Source organism: Anolis sagrei, chromosome Y (genome assembly GCF_037176765.1).
Source record: "Anolis sagrei isolate rAnoSag1 chromosome Y, rAnoSag1.mat, whole genome shotgun sequence".
NCBI lineage: Eukaryota > Metazoa > Chordata > Lepidosauria > Squamata > Dactyloidae > Anolis > Anolis sagrei.
Window position 1 is genome coordinate 38966227 of NC_090035.1, and position 27018 is coordinate 38993244.

General features: G+C 45.3%; 1 protein-coding gene across 1 annotated transcript; it reads right to left on the bottom strand.

Annotated features, from left to right (window-relative positions):
- Positions 1–27018, bottom strand: LOC137095342 (ribonuclease ZC3H12A-like). The gene is made up of 6 exons (XM_067461878.1): positions 26936–27018; positions 25261–25742; positions 10347–10486; positions 3984–4218; positions 3751–3857; positions 1–2391 (listed from the first exon to the last, which is right to left on the bottom strand). Exons 2-6 carry the CDS (start codon positions 25698–25700, stop codon positions 1331–1333), a joined length of 1983 nt encoding a protein of 660 aa, XP_067317979.1. The 5' UTR covers positions 25701–25742; positions 26936–27018; the 3' UTR covers positions 1–1330.

Genomic DNA, 27018 nt, shown 5'->3' on the forward strand with positions numbered 1-27018 from the left:
TATGAGCAAACCAAGCCATTTATTTGTGCAAAACAGTTATTGCTTTACAAAGAGATCTTTTTAAAATATATATTATTGTTTTGCACATTGCAAGTTCCAAGGAGTGAAATGTTCCAGCTAATTTATCATTATTGCATATTGAACCTCTACTTCTAGGAGAGGTCCTCTGAGCAGGACAGAATAGACAAAAAAACCATTACTGCCAAAGGAATGACTATTAAAAAATACAATTCCATTACAAACTATTGTCTCTTTGAATTACAAAATGTGCAAAAGTTATTAAGATCAAACTTATCATTAAGAAGCATTTTACTTACTAACATGAAACCGTCACACTTTGGTGATGTCTCATCCTCAACTAGGCATACGCGATTTTACATGTTTTTATTACCTGTCCAGGTGGCTCCTGAAGTGGCACACAGTGCCCTCACCTTAAAGCCACGTTGCGGACCTCTTAAAAGAGAGTAATACACAATATGTAATACAGGGATACAATATGCATCAACAGGGTCAATTGCTCCTGGCCTGTGAGCGAATCACGCCCTTGGGATGGAATGAGCGGTCAGGCACCAGACGCAATTGTGACAGATTCATTACCGAGAGGCTCCAGAACCATTAACGTCAGACTTACCAGTCATCATGACTGAGCCATTTAAGAGAAGGAGAGCAAAGAGAGCAGTTTTCCCTCTTTCTCTTCAAAATGAGAGGGACAGACACCCCTTCCTTTGCAGAGTTAGGGATGTCCCAAGAGAGTAGCCGGCCACAAGTACAGCCAGAATCCGAGGATGGGCTTTGGCCATCACAGTGGCGAAGCTACCAAGCCAATGATTTGAGGATATCTTAGTGGCCAGCGGCCATTGTGATTGGAGGGGGTTACTAGATCTCCAACCCTATGCCATTTTCCTGAATATGTACACAAATGGCTAGGTTTAGGAGCAAGGAATTGAGAAGAGAAGGAGGAGGCTGGGAAGATGATTGTGTGGCAGCTATTCAATGTCATCGGTTAATGTACAGCTATGCTGCACAGACAAATGTGCAAGCAAAGCCATGTGTGAAAATGTGCCACACACAACATATGTATGCAAGCCTAAGTGGGCAGGCAGAACTCCACTTCTGCTGCTCTGAATGGAAAATGGACATTTCACTTCAGACTAAATAAGGTGCCATCACTTCTGCAACAGGGAGAACCATTAGGATTATGGTACATCCCCTGGCCATGTTCGGCAACCCCCCTTCTGCATGGCCCACTCCTTCCCATGCCAACACCTTGACTAGACAGCCACCTAAAGGGAATGGGCTCCTGCCCATCAAAATACAGGGATCGCTGCCCTCAGATCTGGGGATTCTGCGATTTGTAGGTGAGGATTTCGGCTGCCAGCTGCTGGGGGTCCAGAAGGTGCGGGAAGCGGCTCATGACGGCATTCACTAAGTGTGGATGGAAGATTCCGCAGAGCTTGATGTGGACCTTGGCCTGCTCCTCGGCCAGGCGCTCTGGGGCCGGCCAGGAAGGGTGAGAGGGGGCCCTGTCTTTGTAGGCCATCCGGGGGGCCCTGGGAAACTCTCGCACAGGCAGGCACCCACAAGGGGAGTCCCTAGGCAGGCAGTCTGGCTCAGAGTCCCTAGGCAGGCAGTCTGGCTCCATTACAGACCAGTACTTCCTTCCTGAGGCCAGAGAAGAGTCAGCAGGCACAGGATACCCAGAAAAGGAGTGCGGCAGGGGGGCCTGGCTGGAGGGTAAGTCTTGGCCATATGGCATGAAGCCGGATCCGGAGGCCGAGAGTCGTGGGTGGTAGCTCTGGGGCTGGAAAGGGTGGTAGCTGCTGGACCCGGGACCAGAGGAGGAGGAGCAGGAGGAAAGTGGGTAGCCAGATCCCTGGTAACTCCCCAGGGGTTCTTGGTGGCCATAGTGGCTGTGTGGCCACATCTCAAACAGTTGGCTTTCCAAGGAGCCAATCCCAGAGTCAAGGTGCTCCTGAGAGACATACGTGAGTGAATCCATGCAGGGGGAGGCTAGGGGTGGTGGCGCTTGGTACCAATCCTGTGGCTGGTAATGGCCCCCTCCACTGCTGCTGCTGCCCCCCTTCTTGGGGGAGGCACCCCCCATTTTGGGCAAGTGGGCTGCTCTTTCCCCTGCCTTGCCCCCTTTGCGAGCAGAGCCTTTCTTCTCAGCTGTAGCGGCCTTTGGCGAGGGGAGCTTCTCACTGCCACCCTCAGGACCTAGGGACTCCCCTTCCGGGTGGCAGCGGCGAGTACTCCTCTCCTCCTTGGTGGCACTTTGGCTTGGGGAAAGCTTGGCGTTGGCGCGGAGCTCATCTGCAACAGAGCGCTGTGCCTGGTTTGCCCGCTCCGGGTGGTAGAACTTGCATTTGATGCCGTAGGTGCACTTCTTGCCTGTGGAGAGAAGTGGGCAGCGTTAGCTCCCTTTTCCACATCATTACATATGGCAACCTTATCACCAGGTCCTCTTTGTATCATTATCATCATCATTATGTTTATTTATACTCAGTCTTTTCACTCCACAAGGAGTAGAATTTATTCAAAAGGGGTCGCCCCATCCTTCCACCAAGGCTGAGTAAGTGACTTGTCTACGGTATTTCAGGGCCATGGCAACCCGGTCTAACACTCAAGGCACTACACAAGACCTTAGGTAAAGGTAAAGGTTTCCTTTAAGTTTAATTAAGTCTAATCAAGTCCCAACTCTTGGAGGTGGCGCTCATCTCCATTCTTTTTTTGTTTTTTATTGAAATTTTATCATGTGAAATAAAGAAAATGAAAAAAGAAATCCAAAGATAGTATTTCCTTTACACTGAAAGTGGGAGAACATTTGCTTGTATAGAAAGCAGGAAAAAGAGAGATAGGGGGAAAGAAAGAAAAAAAGAGAAAAAGAGAAAAAAGAGAAAAAATGAAAAATCTGAAATTTTACAAACTGTAAAAAAAGAAAAAAAGAAAAATAGATATTTGTTGACTTCCTTTTTGCTTTTGATGGTCATTTCCATAAAAATGACCACCATCTCCATTTCTAAGCTGAAGAGCCAGCATTGTCCATAGACTCCTCCTAGGTTATGTGGTTGGCATGACTGCATGGAATGCCATTACCTTCCTGCTGAAGTAGTTTTTCAAACTACTAGGTTTGCAGGAACTGGGGCTAACAGTGGGAGCTCACCCCGCTCCCCAGATTTGAACCACTGACCCTTTGGTCACCAAGTTCAGTGGCTTTAACCCACTGCACCACTGGGGGACCCCTACACAACACCTTAGGGAATTTGATTCTCCAGTTTGGGGCTCAACCTGGGTGGGGAGATGTTTGCTTTCTTGGTCACTGCTGTTACCTGGGTATCACATGCACAGGACAAAAAGGAGTCAAGGTCTGTTATCATTTTCAGTTTTGAGTATGTTTTTTATGGATTTTAACTGATTATTTTTTTAAAAAAACTCAACGATACTGAATTCTGCTTTAATGTTTATATATTTGTAGATTTCAAATTGTATGGAAAAGCTTTTAAGCTGCTTTTGAGAGAAAAAACAGGGTATAAATACACATAACAAACATGATAATAACAATAATGATAATAGGCATTTTGAAAAATTGGCATTTTGACATCCAAAATAGACAATGCAACACACTGAATCTGAGTTGGGATGGGCCACCTAATTCAACACTTGCTGTCAAAGACAACAACAAAAGCACACTCTTCAATGTACAAGGAAAGAGGGGGATGCCAAGCGGGAAAGAGACAGAGAGAGGCTCACCATAGGGACACTGCTGCTTCTTGTGTTCGGGAGCCAGTGGCTTCTTCCTGAGGAAGTTGTCCAAGCTGGGTCCATGGCGCCCGAGGGGGTCATCTGGAGGCATGAACCTGGAAGGAGACAGAAAATGTTATTTTCAGGGATGATGTCTTCTGCAGCCATGAGGGCTCTGTGCTCCCTGATTCAGATGATGGCCAAGCCTCCTCACTCCCAGAGGTAGACATCATGGGACGCACTTGTCATTGACAAAGGAGTACATGAGCAAGCTCTCCTCAATGAACTTCTTCCACTCGCTCCGCTCAGCTTGCAGGTCCTGGTAGGTGTCGTTGGAGACCACCACGCCGTCCGACTCACAGGCTAGCTTGACAATGAAGCGGTCATCGTAGCAGACCACCCGCCTGCCCCCCACCCGCCGTGAGGGCGTGAAGACCAAGATCTTCCTCTGCTCCAAATCCAGAAGGATGCCCTGGTCTGTAAGAAGGAAGAAAAAAGACGGTCTCTTCCAAGCCTGTAATTTTATTCTATAAAAACTTAACTGGATCATAAAAACATTTTGGTGAATTCAGGATGCAATTTTAGTTCAGAGCTAGTTTACAAGGATTATGTTTTAATTTTGATGGGAAGTGTTTACGGCAATGTTTCTCAACCTGGGGGCTGGGACCCCTGGGGGGGTCACCAGGGGGTGTCAGAAGGGTCACCAAAGACTATCAGAAAACACAGTATTTTCTGTTGGTCACGGGGGTACCGTGTGGGAAGTTTGGGCCAATTCTATCATTTATGGAGTTCAGAATGCCCTTTGATTGTAGTTAAACTATAAATCACAGCAACTACAACTCCCAGCAAGTCCCTTCAAGGCATGGGACTTTTGTGTGGGAAGTTTGGCCTAATTCTATTGTTGGTGGGGTTCAGAATGCTCTTTGATTGTAGCTGAACTATAAATTCCAGCAACTGCAGCTCCCAAATGTCAAGGTCTATTTGACCCAAACTCCACAAGAGTTCATATTTGAGCATAGAATCATAGAATCATAGAATCAAAGAGTTGGAAGAGTCCTCATGGGCCATCCAGTCCAACCCCCTGCCAAGAAGCAGGAATATTGCATTCAAATCACCCCTGACAGATGGCCATCCAGCCTCTGTTTAAAAGCTTCCAAAGAAGGAGCCTCCACCACACTCCGGGGCAGAGAGTTCCACTGCTGAACGGCTCTCACAGTCAGAAAGTTCTTCCTCATGTTCAGATGGAATCTCCTCTCTTGTACTTTGAAGCCATTGTTCCGTGTCCTAGTCTCCAGGGAAGCAGAAAACAATCTTGCTCCCTCCTCCCTGTGGCTTCCTCTCACATATTTATACATGGCTATCATATCCCCTCTCAGCCTTCTCTTCTTCATGCTAAACATGCCCAGCTCGTTAAGCCACTCCTCATAGGGCTTGTTCTCCAGACCTTTTATCATTTGTATTCATGCCACATTTAGTCCAGATCTATCATTGTTTGAGTCCACAGAGTTCTCCTGATGTAGGTGAACTACAACTCCCAAACTCAAGTTCAATGATGGCACACCGCGAAGATTAAGGAGAAAACTAAATGTGTCTGGCCATTCTCCCAGTGACCATCGGTATGCCCTAATTACTTTAATGCCCCCAAAAATAAAACTCTAAAAACAAGACCAAATTCAACAATTGTTTACTGAATAATCAAGGTATAAAAGTACAGTTTGAATAGTGAAATATAAACTCCGAGGCAACAAACAACCTTAATTTCTACGAGGCAAGTACTCTATGGCATGTACTATCTATTCTATATAACATTGACTATAATCTGTAATCTATGGGGCATGTATATCTGAACTATCTATCTATAAGGCATGTATTATTTATGAACTATGGCAAATATTATCTAAGAATTCTATGAAGCATATATTATCTATTCTTTATAACATCTATTATAAACTCTAAGCCAAATATGTGATAAGGATGGCCTGTATGGACTGCAAGCCAGACCAGACACTTTTCTGGCAACTATATAAACTATGACCAAAAGGAATGGAGCCAAAAAGTCTTTCACCAGGCTCTGAGGCAGAATGGGCTGAACCAAAGAGCTCGGCCTATAGGGGGAGCCTAAGCTCCTATTCTAAAACTTAACAGAATGGAACAGTCTAACTCCAGGGAAATAAACAGGAAAATAAACTAGGCCGAGACATCACACTCATCAAACCCTTCCAGTATTTTATGTTGGTCATGGGAGTTCTGGCTGCCAAGTTTGGTTCAATTCCATCACTAGTGGCATTCAGAATGCTCTTTGATTGTAGGTTAACTATAAACACCAGCAGCTACAACTCCCAAATGACAAAATAAATCCCTGCCCCAACCCCACCAGTATTCAAATTTGGGGCATATTGGGTATTTGTGCCAAATGTGGTCCAGTGAATGAAAATACATCCTGCATATTTCCAGCAAAGGATCACCGCCGTGACATGGCGCTGGAGCTTGAGTACCTCAATGATGTCATGAGCGAAACCGTGAAGGGCCACCCAAGACAGGACGGTCATGGCAGAGAGGTCAGACCAAGCGTAATCCCTGGGGAAGGCAATGGCAAACCACCCCAGTATCCTTGCCAAGAAAACTAAATGGACCAGTAAACCAGAGATATGTCGGTATGCCATTGGAAGATGGGACTCCCAGGTCGGAAGATGGCCAATATGCTACTAGGGAGGAGCAGAGGATAAGTTCAACTAGCCCCTGATGTGATGATGCAGCTAGCTCAAAGCCGAAAGGAAGGCTAGCGGCCGACGGTACTGGAGGTGAAAAACGAATCCGATGCTCTAAAGATCAACACACCATAGGAACCTGGAATGTAAGATCTATGAGCCAGGGCAAATTGGATGTTGTTATTGGTGAGATGTCAAGACTAAAGATAGACATTCTGGGGGTCAGCGAACTGAAATGGACTGGAATGGGCCACTTCACATCAGATGACCACCAGATCTACTACTGCGGACAAGAGGAACATCGAAGAAATTGAGTAGCCTTCATAATTAATAAGAAATTCGCTAAAGCAGTGCTTGGATACAACCCAAAAAATGACAGAATGATCTCAATTCGAGTGCAAGGAAAGCCTTTCAATATCACAGTGATCCAAATATATGCCCCAACCACAGCTGCTGAAGAAGCAGAAGTAGATCAGTTCTATGAGGATCTGCAGGACCTACTGGATAATACACCAAAAAGAGACATTATTTTCATTACAGGAGACTGGAATGCCAAGATGGGAAGTCAAATGACAACTGGGATCACAGGCAAGCATGGTCTGGGAGAACAAAATGAAGCGGGGCGCAGGCTGATAGAATTCTGCCAGGAAAACTCGCTGTGTGTAACGAATACTCTCTTCCAACAACCTAAAAGACGGCTTTATACATGGACATCACCAGATGGTCAACACCGAAATCAGATTGACTACATCCTTTGCAGCCAAAGGTGGCGACATCCATCCAGTCGGTGAAAACAAGACCTGGGGCTGACTGCAGCTCAGATCATGAACTTCTTATTGCTCAGTTTAGAATAAAACTAAAGAGATCAGGGAAAATACACAGACCAGTTAGATATGATCTCACTAACATTCCTAGCGAATATACAGTGGAAGTGAAGAACAGATTTGAAGGACTAGATTTAGTAAACAGAGTCCCAGAAGAACTATGGACAGAAGTCCGCGACATTGTTTAGGAGGCGGCAACAAAGTACATTCCAAAGAAAAAGAAAACCAAGAAGGCAAAATGGTTGTCTGCTGAGACACTGGAAGTAGCCCAAGAAAGGAGGAAAGCAAAAGGAAATGGTGATAAGGGGAGATATGCCCAGTTAAATGCGCAATTCCAGAGGTTAGCCAGAAGAGACAAGGAACTATTTTTAAATAAGCAATGCATGGAAGTGGAAGAAGACAACAGAATAGGAAGGACAAGAGACCTCTTCCAGAAAATTAGAAACATTGGAGGTACATTTCAGGCAAAAATTGTTATGATAAGAGACAAAGATGGCAGGAATCTAACAGAAGCTGAAGAGATCAAGAGAAGGTGGCGAGACTATACAGAAGATCTGTATAGGAAGGATAATAACATCGAGGATAGTTTTGACGGTGTGGTGAATGAATTAGAACCAGACATCCTGAGGAGTGAGTTTGAATGGGCCTCAAGAAGCATTGCTAACAACAAGGCAGCAGGAGACGACGGGATCCCAGCTGAACTGTTTAAAATCTTAAAAGATGATGCTGTCAAGGTGATGCATGCCATATGCCAGCAAATATGGAAAACACAAGAATGGCCATCAGACTGGAAAAAATCAACCTATATCCCCATACCAAAAAAGGGAAATGCAAAAGACTGTTCAAACTTCCGTACAGTGGCCCTTATTTCTCATGCCAGTAAGGTAATGCTCAAGATCCTGCAAGGAAGACTCCAGCAATACATGGAGCAAGAGTTGCCAGATGTTCAAGCTGGGTTTAGAAAAGGCAGAGGAACCAGAGACCAGATTGCCAATATCCGCTGGATAATGAAGAAAGGCAGGGAGTTTCAGAGAAACATCTATTTCTGCTTCATTGACTATTCTAAAGCCTTTGACTGTGTGGATCATAATAAATTGTGGCAAGTTCTTGGTGGGATGGGCATATCAAGCCACCTTGTCTCTCTCCTGAGGAATCTGTACAAGGACCAAGTAACAACAGTAAGAACTGACCACGGAACAACAGACTGGTTCAATATTGGGAAAGGCTGCATCCTCTCACCCAACCTTTTTAACTTGTATGCAGAACACATCATGCGATGTGCGGGGCTTGATGAATGCAAAGCTGGGGTGAAAATTGCTGGAAGAAACATTAACAACCTCAGATATGCAGATAACACTACTCTGATGGCCGAAAGCGAGGAGGAGCTGAGGAGCCTTCTAATCAAGGTGAAAGAAGAAAGCGCAAAAGCTGGGTTGCAGCTAAACGTCAAAAAAAAAAAAACCAAGATTATGGCAACAAGAATGATTGACAACTGGGAAATAGAGGGAGAAAATGTGGAGGCCTTGACAGACTTTGTATTTCTAGGCGCAAAGATTACTGCAGATGCAGATTGTAGCCAGGAAATCAGAAGACGCTTACTTCTTGGGAGGAGAGCAATGTCCAGTCTCGATAAAATAGTGAAGAGTAGAGACATCAGACTGGCAACAAAGATCCGCCTAGTCAAAGCCATGGTATTCCCTGTAGTAACCTACGGATGTGAGAGCTGGACCTTAGGGAAGGCTGAGCAAAGGAAGATAGATGCTTTTGAGCTGTGGTGTTGGAGGAAAGTTCTGAGAGTGCCTTGGACTGCGAGAAGATCCGATTAATCCATCCTCCAGGAAATAAAGCCCGACTGCTCATTGGAGGGAAGGATACTAGAGACAAAGTTGAAGTACTTTGGCAACATCATGAGGAGACAGCAAAGCCTAGAGAAGACAATTATGCTGGGGAAAGTGAAAGGCAAAAGGAAGAGGGGCCAACCAAGGGCAAGATGGATGGATGGCATCCTTGAAGCGACTGGACTGACCTTGAAGGAGCTGGGGGTAGTGAAGGCCGACAGGGAGCTCTGGCGTGGGCTGGTCCATGAGGTCACGAAGAGTCGGAGACGACTGAATGAATGAACAACAACAATATTTCCATGACGATTCACAACAGTAGCAAAATTACAGTTATGAAGTAGCAATGAAAATATTTTCATGAGGAACTGTATTCGGGGGTCATGGCATTAGGAAACTTGAGAACCACTGGTTTAAGGTATCCTTTCTTTGGTGTTTTTTGCTGATTGCTTAAGGAGTCCCAGTCACACAAATTCTGGTGAACTGTGAGTCCTCTGCATTGTGATAAAAGTCAAAATAAGAGGAGTGTGCCTTTTCTCACCTAGAGGCTGGGCCTGGGCTTCTGCTAAGGTCAGCAGCCAGGTCAGCTTCTGACGCAGCAGCAGCAAAGAGGAAATTCCTTATTTTAAAGAGCGAATTTATGTCTGCTATTTGCAGAAGAAGGAATGAGCAAACAATACCAGAGCTGGAAGTGGCGCTTGCGAGGGAAAAACCTACGCAGCACACACAGTCACAACCTGACCCAAGTGAGATCTTGGCATTTCCTTCCACTCCCCTCACGGCCTGCCTTCGGTCAGAGCTTTGCTTTCCTTCAGCCACACTTTAAACTTTCCTCCTGTCCCTGGGGAGGCAATGCCAAATGCCTCATCAGTCCAAAAAATGGTGAAACTTCTAACAATATTAAGCAGGATTCTCAGTCCAGGGAAAGATTCAGCAAAGAGTCAACATCAAAAGGAAAATTAGAGAGTTGCTGTAAGTTTTTTGGGCCGTATGGCCATGTTCCAGAAGTATTCTCTCCTGACGTTTTGCTTGCATCTACGACAAGCATCCTCAGAAGTTGTGAGGAAAATTAGAGGGCTTTCCAGTACCGGATTCTGGAATACTTTCTAGGAAGAGTGTCTGGGATATAGGGCTCACTGGGAGCCCAATGAGGTTCATCTTGACCCTCCATTAGACTGGGAAGATCCAGAAGAGCAGTTCCAGAGTGTTCCTCTGCTCTACTTACTCCCTCTCTTTACCTGCAATAGGTGCATCTGGCCTTGGCTGCTCCTTCCTCCAAGATGGCACGAAGACGGTGATGTCGGTGTGCCCTCGGTCAAGGAACCAGTTCACCGCCAGGAGGATGCCCCGGCAGGAGAAGACATCTCTGCCTCCATGACTGAAAAAAGAAGGGGGGAACATCACTGATTTGGAATGCAGGGTGTGGTAAACCCTTGCCTTTAACAGTTACGATATGGGCCTAGTGAAGCCCCGGCGGCCATTTTAGATTAGGGAAACAGGGAGACGTCATCTTAGGTTAGGTTTTCTTAGAGGGGGCGTGTCCTTGTTAAGGAAGAAAAGGGTAGATGGCCAGGATTGGTTAGAATAGGGGGCGGAGTCTAATATTTAGATAAAGAAAAAAGGTACCTTTTTGAATTCTGAGGCTTGAGTTTTGGTAGTTGGGTTTTGACAGTTGGAGTTTGGGGATAGCAGTTAGGAATTGAAAAGGGAAAAAGAAGGAAGTTTAGCTTGTGATAAATTCTTAATAGTTGCTTCAAGGAAGAACTATTGGCAGGACCATAGCCAGAAAAAAAATTCAGGAGGGGTTGAAATTTTCAGGGGGGGTTGAAAATTTTGCGGGGGGGGGGTTGAAACCTGCCTTCTAGCTCATGCTGAAGCAAAGAGCACAGCAGGGGGCAGAGCAGACTTCAATAGCCTGCAGCTCTGCCCCTGTCAACCACCTCCACCAAGTCTGGCCTCCTTAATGAGAGCATTCAACACACACACCCCAACTTGGTTGCTTCACTACATTTGCTATTGCTGCAAGTAATGACAGTGTGAATAAATTGTCAATATTTAAGACCTTGCATGGTCTGGGGCCGATGTACCTGAGGAACCGCCTCACCCTCTACCAACCCCAGAGATCCCTCCATTCTGAGGAACAAGATCTATTGGAAATTCCCAGTGTCAAGACCTTGCGTCTAACAGCGACCAGACGCAGAGCCTTTACAGCCGTGGCACCATCACTCTGGAACACTCTGCCACCTGAAGTCCGTGCCTTGCGGGACTTACCCGCTTTCCGCAGGGCATGTAAGACATATCTGTTTCGACGGGCCTTTGATCTCTGATACTGCTGTTTTTAAATTGTTTTAAATTGTTTTTAAATTGTGTTCGATTTTAGCCTGTTCTTGTAAGCCCCTCCGAGCCCCAGGGGAGTGGCGGCAGATAAGTTCGAATAATAAATAAATAAATAAATATTTGCTTGAGATAGTGCTTGTAGTTCTGGAGGGACTCTTAATTTTTTGCATCTCATAGACTTAGCATGGGGATTTGGTTAACCAGTTAAAATTCATGAGTAAACTGGTTTTTTTAAAAAAAAAATCTGAAACATTTCGGGGGGGGGGGTTGAACCTCTAAACCCCCCCCCCCCCCCTCGCTACAGGCCTGACTATTGGTGTAAACAGACCCTGGAGAACTGGGCTGTTTGTATTGGAGAATCTGCTCAGTGGAATAATAAGAGTTTCTCAGTTTAAAGGTTTTGACTAGAACCTGTAATTCAAGCACTGAACTACTTCTGAAACCATCACGCATTTGTACAGTGGAACTTAAACTTGTTAAATAAACGTTTTGTTATAGTTATCTCTTTACCACAGCCTGTGTGTGAATGTCATTGATATTTAAACCCTCTGAGGAAAATAAACCTCATATTAACACAGAAGAGTGTTACTCAGTATCCTCTCAGCCTGAATATTAGAAAGGTGGCAGCATACCCCAATTAAAGAAACAGTTACAAAACCTCTCAGTTCAGACTTCAGTCAGATATATTTATACACAGTTATATCCTCCCCTGATTTATCAATCTCCCTCCTGTGAGTTCCTTATAAGTGTTGGTAGATTCACTAATTTTAAAATTCCCTGTTCCTGCTCCCTGAAAAAAGTAGTTCCTTGAGTATAGAGCCTTTATACAGGGCATAGGGAATTCTGGGTACAATGAGGCACAACACGGAGTTCACCTAGAAGGTGGCGACGAATGAGCAGCTCCTAAGATAAGCTCCGGAATTTGCTCCTGGAAATAGCTGTTTTTCCACAACTCCCCCAGGATTTATAACCCAAAATGACATCCAAGGGTAAGAAAAGGTCCCGGACCAGCCCCAGCAATGGAACGGGGTCCCATAAATCACCAAAAGCACGGAAACAGATGAGAATCGATGCTTACTTTCCAAACTCTCCGGATATAGCAACAACATCACAAACTGTGAGTAGTGGAGCACTGATAACACCTTTGATAAACTCACTTAATGTGGGTTCCCCCCTCTCTGACCAGGAGACAAGTCCAGGACAAATGCCAGAGGGTACTGGAGATAATGGTCATTTGAACTCTCCGGGGTGCAGCCCCTCCCTAGACCATGATATGCAGAAATATCGGGAGATATGTTTGCTGTCAGTGGAATCAATGATGCTGATTTTGAACAGACTAGGTCAAATTTCACAACAAATTCAAAGGCTACTTGACTTGCATTCCACACAGTGTTTTCAGGGAGTCAAGCCTGCAGAGACGCCCAGGTGCTCACATGCTGAGGATGCTCCTCTGACCACAGCTGCTGTAAATCACAGTAATAAACCAACAGTTGAAACTAAAGCATGCCTCACTCTGCAAAAAACCCAGATAGTTCTGCAGCTCAATCAAAATGCTTTGGGCTGGAACCATAAACAACAAATTGTAAAATCACTGGCTTACTTGCTCAGAACCCAGCCCAAACTTATTGACTTAAAGGATCACCATTTTCTTCCAACACAGAATGGTGTAAAACGAATCCTCCTTACCTTCAACTCTCTTGAGATGTCAGATCGCCTAGCTCAAATGAAGGACATCTTATGGGACAGGCATGGCATAACTATCAGTAGGGTATTTAAGGATCTGACAGTCAATCATCTCATTCCTCGAAGTACATTGGATACACGGGTACAAGAAAGAAACCTAACACAGTTAACACAGCTCCAAGACAGGAACTGTCACCCAGCAGTTGCTTACATTGATTTGGAACTTAAATCAGACCCTAATACAGATTCTTCCACGGCTCCTCCCAAGTCAAGCCCCCCCTCTAAGACCGTTACAAAAGAAAACAACAATGACAGAGATCCATCTGTGATTCCAGTAATGACTCAAGTAACAGAAAAGCAGATCAAAGACACTCCTGCAGGTGCTGCTTTAACCATTCCACACACTATGGACTCTCCTCAACCCCAGATGGAGCTTGCCTCTCCACCGGTCATAGGTGAGGGCTTGCAGACAGCAAATGAGTTTGGCTCCCTACTCGCCAATGACCCACATTTCATTACTCATGTGGCATTGGTCCATCCAGCCCCTTCATCAGAAGGCCAAGTTTCTTTCTCACCAAACAATGACCCGGACCTGATACAGAAGGATCATGACCAGGCCATAGATCCCTTGGGACTATGACAGCTACAGGGCCAGTACGGGGTCAGCCTATTGACTTGGAATGTGGCTGGGTGGCTCGCATCCATTAGAGACCCTTGTTTTATAGACTTTCTCTCTCACTATGATATTATTCTGATCCAGGAATCTTGGGCAGTAGGTGATCTGATAGCTAATGGATTCCACTCATATTGTGTAGGGGCAGAGCCAGGAGCTACACATGGAAGAGCAAAAGATGGATTAGGGATTTTAGTCTCTACCACTTTATGTGCCATAACAAGGCCCCTTCCCTCATTAAAAACAACTGCAATGGCAGTGCTAATTCAACTTAAGTATCATACCTTGATGATAATAAATGTCTATTTGCCTCCAACGAGGAAGAAAGCCCAAACTAGAGCTTTATGGTCAGAATTGGAAAATTATGCTGCAGACCTCATGGTGCAGAACCCAAATGCCTCTGTAATTATGGGAGGGGATCTCAATGCAAGAATGGGACCTGCTGATGCCACACTCTTTAAATGTTACAAAGGCCTTCCTCCTGCCACTGAATATGAGGTTCCACTTCTAACTCATCATTCCAAAGATCAAAAAACAAACTTTGAGGGTTGTGTTTGGCTCAATCAACATCACAACTGAATCTCCACATCTTAAATGGTGCTCTGGAAGGTGATCACCCAGCAGAATTTACATATCTTTCTGGCTCTAAAATGAGCGCCATTGACTATATAGGCATCTCAAGGGACCTTCTTCCATATGCCAAAACCTTGGAAGTTAAGCCCAAGTTTGACAGTGATCATTTTCCTGTCCTGCTGCACCTACATTCTTTCACCCAAAATACCCACACAGTGGAATGTTTCCAGTCCTCCCTATCACCTCCAGGAGGAACTCATGTCAGGGCCAAATGGACTCCCTGTCTGAACCAAAGAATATCTGAGCTCCTGGCCTCTGATCGACTAATGGGGCTACAGACTGCCTTGACATTGTCAACATCCCCCAACATACTACTTGACAACTATATGAACATCACTCAAGAAATACAGAAGCACCTAAGGTTTAACAATTTTACATCAAGGAAGCAGCAACAGCAATACTCCAAGCCCTGGTTTGATAAAGATTGCGTCAATGCTAAAAATGCTCTTGTTGCCACTTATCAGGCCTTCATATCCAATACCTCACCATCAGCAGCACAAGACCCCCTTCAACAAGAGACATTACAAGCAGATGCTCGCATATAAGAAAAAGGAAGCTATGAAAAACAACTGGGCTCAGCTTATTAAAACTGTCAAAGAGAAAGACTCAGCCACTTTCTGGCATATTACATCAAATGGCCAAAGATCTGATCAACCTATTGAGGATTCCCACATCCCTCCGGGTATTTGGGAGGCATATTTCCAGGATCTCTATATGGACACCTCTACTGGAAGGAACTGTCCCAACTTTGATACAGAGAACCTTCCACCATGGCCACCTGTATCAGCTACAGAAATTAAGAACCTGGTTGCCCAACTATGATCAGGCAAGGCCCCAGGAGAAGATCTTATCCCAGCAGAGGCCATCAAGAACAACCTGGATTTCTGGACCCCCATCCTAGCCTCACTTTTTACATGTATTGACAACCATGGCCAAATCCCCAAGGATTGGGGGCTTGCAATCATTGTTCCCATCTATAAAAAGAAAGGGAAAAAGGATGATCCTGCGAACTATTGACCAATCAAGCCTCCTTAACACTATCAGCAAGCTATATGCTAGACATCTACAATGGAAACTCCAAGATTGGTTGGAACAAGAAAGCATATTAGCTGAGGAGCAAGCTGGATTTAGGGAAGGTCGATCCACCATAGATCAGTGCCTAGTGCTGCAACACCTTGTGGAAAAATATTCCTCTGAAAACATAACCTCACTGTATGCTGCTTTTATTGACTTTAAAGCAGCATTCGATTCCATCTCGCGAGTTAAACTTTGGGAAAAACTGGAGAGTTCTACAATTGATCGCCGTCCACTATATCTAATACGCCAACTTCACGAAAAGACCACACTCAAAGTAAGATGCAACCCACAGGGCCACCTCACTGAGGCTGTTGAAACATGCAAGGGTGTCAAGCAAGGCTGCATTCTGGCCCCTTTGCTGTTCAACTTCTATATAAACTCCATAGTGGACCAGCTTCAAAACATGGACTTCCACCCCCCAAAGCTGGCGGGAAGACACATCTCCATCCTGCTTTATGCAGATGATGCTGCTGTACTCTCTAGAACACCCATTGGGCTCAAAAGAGCTTTGAGAGCATTAATACAACATTGCAACGCAGATCAGCTCCAACTCAATTACAATAAAACCAAAATCATGGCTTTCGCTAATAGGCCCAGGACTTACTCTTGGAGCATAGATGGTCATAAAATTGAACAAGTTACATCCTTCAAATATCTATGTGTAGTTTTCCAATCTAATGGTAGCAGAAGAGCTCATGGGGATCAAGTATCCAACACCGCGCAGGGGAGCTCAATTGCCATTCTTAAATATCTCAGGACAAGAGGGGGCCACTTCACACCGGCAGCGCTCAAGCTGTTTGAAGCCAAGTCATTAGCCCAACTCTTGTATGGTGCTCAGCTGGGCCCCTTCCCCAGTTTTGCCCCACTGGAGGTGGTTCAGTCCAAGTTTCTGAGATCGGCCTTGCAGGTACCTAAATGTGTTTCTAATGCCACCCTGCGACTAGAGACGGGTTTTATGAGAGTGGAGGCCAGGGTGTGGGTGGCCATACTTAACCTCTGGCTCAGACTGTCCCGAGCACCCCTTGGCCTTGCCCCACTAACCATGGAGGATGACTTCCAATCCACATGGAAGCAGGCGGTAGCATCCAAAATCTCCTCGTTGGGATTTTCTCCAGGTGTACTATTAGCTATGGATTACAATCAAGCCAAAGCACTTATTAAACAACGTATCACAGACACAGAGCGCCAACTAGATCTGGCCTCGGCTCCAACCTTCCTTATCAGTGAAGACAGCAGATACCTTGTCTCCCCTATGGCATATTTAACATACTTAGAGGTTCCTATTCATCGAAGGGCTTTCACCCTGGCCCGATGCCACGCTCTCCCATCAGCTGTACTCGAAGGCCGCTACCGGAAGATCCCTTTCCCAGAGAGACTCTGCCCCTGTGACTCGGGTCATGTAGAAACAATAGAACATGTGCTCCTTCAGTGCCCGTTCTACAGAGATACCCGTGCCAGGCTTATCTTACCTCTGATAGACAAGCACCCAGGCAATTCAGGACAATTTTATACCTCCCTGCTACTTGCAGATACTAATTCAGCTACAACCTACAATGTCGCAAAGTTCTGTGCAGCAGCATACAAAATCCGCCAGGGAATGACTAGTTCCAAAAGTCAACTGTGTGTCCAGTAATCTTCTTCCCTGAATCTACAATTTGTTGATGGATCTGGGCATTGTATGTTTTTACCCTGTTTCCCCTTCTGCTCCCTCACCCATATTGTGTTTTTAGTAGTTATATTTATATTTTTAATGTACCAAACATGCCAGGTTTGTATGGAAATGTGACACTATTTCCTGTGCTGGTCAATGACCGAAATAAATGTTTTGATTTGATTTGAGGCACAACACAGGGCAGGGCAACTCCATACCCCAACCCTTCAATACAGACTCTATGCCACCCTATTCCAGCACTTTAGTGCTAAACCTTGCTCTCTTTGCCTTTGGAAGAACTTTATCATTCCCGCTGCCTTTAGAAAACTCAAAATATTCTTAAGAATCCATCTCACTCTGGATACTTTTTTTTTGGAATTATTATGATGTGGCAGACAGTATAGGATGATAAAAACAAGGACAAAGAGGCTGAGAGAGAGCTTTTATCCCAGAGCTGTGACTATATTGAACTCTATGGTTTCACACTGATGTAGCATTAGGGGTTGTGCAATAGTGATTAGAATGTGAAAAGAAGGATGTTTTGTTATTCTATTCACTCTTTCTCTACCTACCTACATACCTACTTACCAATCCATTTCTTTCTCTATCTTCCTTTATCATCTACTTATTGATCCACCTCTCCACCCATCCATTCACCAATACACTTCTTTTCTCTCTGTATTAACCTTTGTATTTCTTTATAATCTACCAATTTATCCATGAACCCATCTACTTGATCATTATGTATCCATTCACCAATACACTGGCATGAGAGATTGTGCAATAGCAATTGAATGTGGAAGGATGGGTGTTTAGGTTTTGTAATTCTACGTATATAATGCATATTGGGGATGGCACTTAATTTTGTATGATGTACCATGACAAAAAAGTTATTCTATTCTAAATGAAGCCCCTCATGAGGATGTTTACCATAGCACTGCACACCAAGGTAAAGGTTTTCCCCTGAAATTGAGTCCCTTTGTGTCTGACTCGGGGGTGGGGGTGTGTGTGTTGGTGCTCATCTCCATTTCTACGCTGAAGAGTCAGTGTTGTCCTTAGATGCCTCCAAGATCATGTGGCTGGCATGACTGCATGGAGCACCATTGCCTTCCCACTGAAGCAGTACCTATTGATCTATTCACAATTGCATGTTTTCAAACTGCTAGGTTCACTGAAGCTGAGGCTAACAACGGGAGCTCACCATGCTCCCTGGATTTGAACCTGCGACCTTTCAGTCAGCAAGCTCAGCAGCTCAGTACGGCACCACCGGGGACCCCTCGCACACTAAAGAGAGTTAAAAAATTTCAGGTAGTCAAGTTGGTCTGTTGCCATTTCTAGCACTTTCCCCCATAAAGTAGGATGTGTCTCTGTGTGTTCCTTTCCAAGGTGGTTTTGTCTGGAAACCAAGCAGAAGCAAAAGTCCTGCCAATCTCTCAGGACTAACCATTCTCTCTCTGTGGGCAGCTAAAGGCATCTGGGGTGGTCTGGGGAAATGGGAGCAAAGTCTGTAGAGCTACTAAGCATTCCTCTTGGTGCCGAGAAACTTCCTAAGAAAGAGAAAAGAACCCAGGGCATATCTGGGCTTGTTGTAACCTAACAGCTCACTTATAGGCACAAATATACAAATGTCCCTTTCAGGGTGGGGTCCAGGCATCAGGATGCCTTTGGGGCATTCAAGCCCGGTCTCTCTGTGGCATCAGTCTAGAAATGCACACCTTCCTTCTGTGTGCAGTTCCCCTTAACCTGGCACGGGCAAACTTTAGCCCTCCAGTTGTTTTGGACCTCAATTCCCACAATTGTGGGAGTTGAAGTCCAAAAGACCCGGAGGGCCGAAGTTTGGCAAAACCTGAAAACTGGATGTTTTGTTTTCTCAGTAATTTTTATTGATAACTTTCCAAATACATTGACTGCTGTAAATATTTAAAGAAACTATAAACATGAAATGAATGAATGAAAGAAAGAAGAAAGAACAGAAAGAAAACAAGTAAGATATGAGGAAAATGCACAGAGATAAAAAGTGGCTTCCTTTCATCTCTGAGAGTTTTGAGAATTAGAAGGATTTGTTTACACTACATAGCAGTTCCCAACCTTTTTTGCCCAGGGACCACTTTGCCCAGGGACCACTCTCTAACATTAGTTCCAAAAAGATTACGAATCAGTTTTTGGTCAAGTTTAGATTCAGTTTGGTTATTTGGAGTTTTGATTCCCAACTCCTTCTGCGCCTGGAGCAACGTCAATTCCAGACAATTTTACCCTATGTCTGGAAGCTCTGTCAAACTGGCTACGTGCTAGCAGACTGAAAGTGAACCCAGCGAAGACTGAGATTCTCTGGCATGGCCGCCCGGCAGGTCTGACTCCTCCATTACCCACCTTCGATGGTGCCGCCCTATCTCCATCGACCACTGTTAAGAGCTTAGGTGTCATCCTGGATTCACAGCTGACAATGGAAGCTCAGGTCGCTGCTGCCAGCAAACAGGCCTTTTTCCATCTATGACAAGCGAGGCAACTGGCACCCTACCTATCTGACGAGGCTCTGGCAACTGTCATCCATGCCACGGTCACGTCTAGGCTGGACTATTGCAATGCCCTGTATGTGGGCCTTCCGATGTCTACGACCCGAAAGCTTCATATTCTTCAGAATGCGGCAGCCAGGTTACTCACAAGAACACCCATGAAATGCCATATAACACCAGTGCTGCAACATTTACATTGGCTTCCAACTGAGTACCGTGGCCTGTATAAGATGCTAGTTCTGACCTTTAAAACTCTTTACGGCCAGGGTCCATCATACCTTAGGGACCACCTCTCCTTCTCCCATCATCGGAGGTCGCAACGACCAGCCCAACGTGACTTACTCCATATACCAGATCCTAGAGAAGTGCATTTGGAAAGGACCAGACGCAGGGCTTTTTCTATTTCTGCCCCTGCCTTATGGAATTCCTTGCCGCCCTATATGAGAGTCATACGTGACTTAGGGCCTTTTACTCTCGCACTTAAGACCTGGCTTTTTACTAGAGCATTCGATCTCTGTTGATTTTTAATTTTTGTATGTATGTATTTTATCTTTTGTAATTTAGCTGTAAATCGCCTGGAGCATTCTCGGATGGAGAGCGATTAATAAGTTATTAAATGATGATGATGATGATTCAGAAAACTGCACTGGATAGACCACATCAGCTCCAGTTTCTGATACAGAACATATGCCATCCAGTAGTTGCCACCAGAAACCTTATTTAATAAGCCTTGGCACTATAAGACAGTTTTGCGAGACCAGCTGCTCTCATTGCAATGGTGTAGTAATGGTAAGGTCGCAGCCCATATTTTAGTTCTTGTGTACCACTGGTAGTCCACAGACCACAGGTTGGGAACCACTGATGTAGCACAATTTGTGTTCCTGGGTTATAAATGTCATTTCCTAATTGGTTCTGTCATGAAAACATGGGAAATATTTATTAAACTGCAAATACATTGTTTTTGCAGGAATGACATCTCGCAGTCCATTTTGCTATAGTTTTCCAATAAATATCTCTGAGCAAACTATCTCACAGAGTCTCAACTAATTAAACGTAAGTTGTGGCAGCCACAAAAATGAAGTTTCTGGAGTAGAACAACTACTTTTAAAATAAGCTCCACATACTTACTTTCAAACCAGGAACAGTTTTTTTTTCAAATTTTGTTACATGGTGTAAGTTAGATATAAACTTATATAGAGAAGATTGGATTTACTATGTGTATTTATAAGCACTGAAAAATGAAGTTGTAAACATCATGAAAGAGAAAGCAATGGGAGTATTTCTCCTTGAGACTAGAGCTCCACCTGGGATATCAGAGTCTCCTTGCGTCCCTTTTGGGAGAGGGGGTGGGATATCAATAAAGCTGCTTTATATTATTATTTGCTCTTCCTGTTCATATGGGAACAGGCCAAGGGTTCATCTACAACAGGAAAGGCCATACCAAGTGCAACTGGTCAGAAGTGCTGGTGGGCTGAATGAGTTCCCAAAGAACTCTCTCCAAAGTCTTTTACCAAGACTTTGGAGGGGGTTCTTACCCCATAACTCTCACAGAAACCAAACAGAAAACAATGCCCTTTTGCAGGTGGGATGCTTTGTTTGTTCTTGCTTGTGAGGTTCATCATGAGGAAGGAATCTGGCACACCCAGGGCAGGCAGAGCAGCACTGTGGGTGCTCCGGGCGACATGTGTCTCTGCGGCGCTTCTGCATGGTCCTGGGATTTGCACCCTTCTCCCTGACACCACTGCAACAGAGCATAGGCAGAGTGCATCTGCTCAGAATCACAGAGCTGGAAGAGGCATCAAAGGGCCATCTAGTCCAATCCTGTGCAGTGCAGGAGGACACAAACAAAATGCTCCCAACAGATGGCCATCCACCTCTGCTTCAAAACCTCCAGAGAAGAAAGGAGACTCCACTGAAGTCTGGACTCCAGTTAACAATATTCCTTTTTAGAACAGCCTTTGTTTTTAAGGAAGTTCTTCCTAATGTTTAGGTGAAATCTCCTTTCCTGCAGTTTGCATCCACTGATCCATTGTGTCAACCTTATCTTCTCCAAGACTCAGTTCCATAGGCCACCGCTCAGAGAGATTTGTGGCTTCCAAAGCTTGGATCGTTTTGGTCACCAAGAGGACTTCCACAGAACAGAAGAGGGTAGCTTTAGGCATGTGCAGAGTGCCAAAGGTACAAGTAGGGCACCCATAACAGTGACTCGCCAGAGGCAGGAGTTTCCCTTGGCAGGCGCACCACAGGAAACAAAAACCGCTTCCTCTCTTGGTGCCTCTTTGAAAAGCACACACACACACAAAAGCATGCAAATACACACAACCCTTTCCAGCCAGGTGTGTTTCTGCAAACAGTCGGACAAAAGGCATCCAAACCCAGTTCTTTTTCTAAGCCTGGCATTATGCAGGACCGGAAGGGAGAAAACTATCTCCTTTGTTTTGCTAATATGGATGTTTTTGCAATATTTTTTCCACCTCCGCAAAACCAAAGATACAAATCAGAATTGTTGTAGCACCATTTGCAACAGAACCCAAACTATTTAAAAAGGAAAGCATCCTTGTTATTATTGTCAGAACAAACTATCAATTTTAATGTTTTGACCTTGCAATTTTGTGCCAAACCAAATCAGATGTGTTTGGTGTTCTTAAAGTAACAAAGTAGCTATTGATCTGCCAAGATGGCGAATGTAGCATTCCTTTTTAGGATTTGTCCAGAAGTGTCAGTTTCACCTCTCCAGTTTTTTCTCCTCCAACCAGAACTTCCTAAAAGTGGGAAGCTATAATTCAAAAAGCATGTAAATTGGCGCTGGAGTAAACAACCTTTCCTCCAACACCATTGAAATCAAAAACTTTCCTCTGGGCAGGTTTGTGCTGCCTCCCCTTTTGAATAAATTTGCATGTTGGTTCTCCCACTTCTTCCCTTCTCCGCATGAAGGGCCTTCTCTGGCAACCAGAGCGGAAGAAAATTTTCCTTAGAAGGAAGTCGGAGCCCAATTCTCTGCCGCACCTTCCCCATTCGAGATTTGCATATCTTTGCATATCAAGTTGCTGCCAGTTACAACTTGGGGAAGGTGAATCAAGAGGAATTGGAGTGAGTGGGAATCCCCCTCCCCCTCCAGGACCGGAGTGGTGAAAGCCAAGCACCAAGGAAGATGGGTACAATGTCTTTGGGGAATCCCCTGGGGGTCAGAGGTCAGCAGGGGTGGATATTGGGAGCAAAGCTGAGGGCAAAGGGCATCCCATCCCCTCTCCCTATGCACAAGGGGCAAGGAAGCATCTTGGGCCACTTCTCCATTTCCCATGATCCCACAGAATGCAATGGTGCATTTGCACTGATAGCGCTCAACTAATTTCTTCCCAGAGGGGACCCAAAGAGGCTCACCCTATAAATCAAAACTAAACACAGTTCAAACCATAGATAACGCAGCTCAAGATAAACAAACGTCTTTTCTCGGTGTCTTGGTTTTTAGGCCTGTTCCCAGGGTTATTTGGACCATTGATTCAGAAAATGGCATTGGATGTACCTCAGCAGCTCCAGTTTCTTATTTATGTTTTTATTTACGACATTTATATGCCAACCTTCTCACCCTGAAGGGGACTCAGAGCGGCTTACAAAGTATATATACATACAATATATTATATTAGCATAGTACAATATCAATATTAAATATTACTACACTGTACTATACCTTTATTTTGTAATATTATTAGTAATATTACATGCAATATAAATATATAATAATATCATATTATTATTAGTATTATATTGCATTATATTATAATATAAATATTATATGTATATACAACATTATATTGCATTATATTATATAATTAGAATAGCACAAGAGACAACGTGCTATTCTAATAATATTCTAATATTCTTAGGGTTATCCTGTTTTTTATGGGAGAGTAGATGATGACTGGTAGGTGCCATATGCTCTGTATCTCAAAAACTGGAGCTGAAAGGGGGAAATGAGTCTAATTTTTGGAATCAAGGTCAGATAGGCCCAGAAACAGTGCTCACATTGGAGGCCCCAAGGTGTGCATTGGTCATGGGATCCCTGGGAGAACAACACTGCCCCTTGTTCCCCTCTGCAGTATCCTGATCCTACAGGATTCTGGGATTTGTAGTTTGGTGGAGCAGGGCATTGCTTCTCAGAGGGCTTTTGTGACGTGAGGGGCAGAAGAGATTGGGAGATAGGTAAGGTGAATCTGCACTGATGGCTCTTCAACTTCTGTGGCTCAAGGCAATAGGATTTTGCACTCCTTGACAGAGAAGGAATTGCAGTGAACTAAGGTAGTATCTGCAAATCCACATGGAACTGCCAAGGCTGGATTCTGTGGGGACCTGGGAGTTGGAAGTCTGATGAGGCTCCAGGTAAAATGTCTTGCCAGGTGACAGCTCCAAGGCCTGGCACCAGGGCAGCTTTATTATTATTATTATTATTATTATTATTATTATTATTATTGAGCCCCCGGTGGAGCAGTGGGTTAAACCCCTGTGCCGTCAGGACTGAAAATTTATAGGTCGCAGGTTCGAATCCAGGGAGAGCATGGATGAGCTCCCTCTGTCAGCTCCAGCTCCTCATGCAGGGACATGAGAGAAGCCTCCCACAAGGATGATAAAACATCCAAACATCCGGGTGTCCACTGGGCAATGTCCTTGCAGACGGCCAATTCTCTCACACCAGAAGTGACTTGCAGTTTCTCAAGTCACTCCTGACACGACAAAAATTATTATTATTATTATTATTATTATTATTATTATCCACTTTTTCTCTCCACAAGGAGACTCAAAGGGGATCAAGGTGCCACAACTGTTCAATGTGGACAGGGTGGGGTCTCTTATGCAGAGATACCGAATGGGTCATGCCTGGCTCAACAACAGAGTTACATGTGAAAAAGGTATTGGAGTCTTAGTAGACAACAAATTGAACAGGAGCCAAGAGTGTGATGCAGCAGCTAAAAATCCCAATGGGATTTTGGGCTGCATCAAAAGGAATCTAGTTTCTAGATCAAGGGAAGTCATGGTGCCCCTCTCATCTGCTTTGGTGAGATCTCACCTGGAATACTGTGTCCAGTTCTGAGCTAAGCAATTTAAAAGAGATATTGACAAGCCGGAAGGTGCCCAGAGGTGGGTAACTAAAATGATCAAAGATCTGGAGACCACAAATAATCCCTCTGAGGAGCAGCTGAAAGAACTGGGCCTGTTTAGCCTCCAGAAGAGAAAGCTGAGACATGAGAGCAGCCATGTTTATATATGTGAAAGGATGTCCTAAGGAAGAGAGAGAAGGCTTTTTTCTGCTGCCCTGGAGCCTAGACCTCAAGGAAGCCATAGGTTCTATTGACAGGGAAGGAGATTCCACTTTAGCCTTAGAAAGAACTTTCTTAGTAAGATGAGCTGTTCAACAGTGGAACTCTCTGCCTCTGAGTTTGGTGGAAGCCCCTTCCTTGGAGGCTTTTAAACAGAGGCTGGATAGACATCTGTTGGTAATGCTGTGATTGTGCATTTCCTGCCTGAAAAAAGGAGGTTGGACTGGATGGCCCTTGGGCTGCCTCCCAACTTCAGGATTCTGTGATTCTTACCTCATGGCCACGTTGCTGCCATCGATGACGATGGGGCGGAGTTGGGCCCCCTCCTCAGAAGGGCTGTGAGGTGGCAGGGCAGGAGACGTGTCCTGGGGTCCCATGGATGTGGGGGACCCGGGCCCCTTCCTCTTGGGCGGCAGATGTGTCTGCTGCTGCTGCTCGGGGGCCCCATGCTGGACCAAGGCACCCAGGACGGTGTTGGTGTCAGCGCCGGGGCCGTGCTTATGCAGTGCACCCTCCACCTCCTCCACCGAGTAGCCCAGCTTCCGGAAGAAGTCCACCTTCAGGCGGACCTCCTCCTCTTCCTCTGCCACCTCCTTCTCCTCGGGGCCCCTCCTGGAGAAGCTCAAGTAACCACTCTTGAATCCCGAGGGCTCCTCCTCGTCAGCTTCAGAAGGGCCCCTCCAGCAGGGAAAGGCCAGGCCCCCAGCCTCCATGGCCTCCTCCCTTCTTTCTTTCCTTAGTTGGAGGCACAGTGCCTGCAAAAAGGATAAGGAGGGGAGTGTCAGGATTGAAAAGAGATGGAAGGGGATGAAAACTAAAGAAGGGAGTACAGGGAGGGAGAGCAGGGAAGGAAGGAAGGAAGGAAGGAAGGAAGGAAGGAAGGAAGGAAGGAAGGGAAGGAGGGAGAGCAGGAAAGGAAGGAAGGAAAGGGGCAATTAAAAGAAAGGAGGAAGAGCAGGGAAAAAGGAAGGAAAAGAGGGAGAGGAAGGAAGGAAGGAAGGAAAAGGGGAATAAAAAGAAAGGAGGAAGAGCAGGAAATGTAGGAAGGACGGAAGGAAAGAAGGGAGGGATAGCAGAAAAGGAGGGAAGGAAGGAAATGAGGGAGGGAGGGAAAGCAAGCAAGGAATGAAAAGGAGAATAAAAAGAAAGGAGGAAGAGCAGGGAAAGAAGGAAGGACAGAAGGAAAGAAGGGGAGGAGAGCAGGGAAGGAAGGAAAGAAGGGGATAATAAAAAGAAAGGAGAAAGGAAGGAAGGAAGGAAGGAAGGGAGGGAGGGAGGGAGGGAAGTGGTGAGAGCTGGGCAGGAAGGAAGGAAGAAAAGGGGGAATAAAAAGAAAGAGCAGGGAAGGAAGAGAAGGAGTGAGAGTAGGGAAGGAAGGAAGTTAGGAAGGAAGGAAAAGAGGGAGGGAGAGCAAGAAAGGAAGGAAGGAAAAGGAGAATAAAAAGAAAGGAGGAAGAGCAGGGAAAGAAGATGGAAAGAAGGAAAGACGGGAGGGAGAGCAGGGAAGGAAGGAAGGAAGGAAGGAAGGAAGGAAGGAAGGAAGGGGAGAATAAAAAGAAAGGAAGGAGTGAAACAGGGAAGGAAGGGAAGGCGTGAGAGTACGGAAGGAAGGAAGTTAGTAAGGATGGAAGGGAGAAATGAAGGAGAAGAGGAATAAGGAAAGAAGAAAGAGAAGGAAGGAAGAGAAAGAGGGAGATCCGGGAAGGAAGGAGAGATGAAGGGGGAAGAAGAAAGAATTGAAGGTAAGAGAAAGAAACATGGAGAAGGAAGGAAGAAAGAAATAAAAAGCAAGGGAGAGGGAAGAAAGGAGCGAAAGGGGAAGAAAGGCCAAATGAAGGGGTTCCCGTTCGGGGAATGGAACCCCTCCCTCTGCAGTCCGTCTCTGCCCCGAGGAGCCCCCCACCCGGACGCCCCCTTCTCCGCTTCTCCTCCTCCTGCCAGGCCTCACCCTTGGGCTCCGCTCCCTTGCGGTTCCCTCTGCTCCATGGCGGCAACGGCGACAGGCGACTGACAACTGAGGCGGAAGAGAGG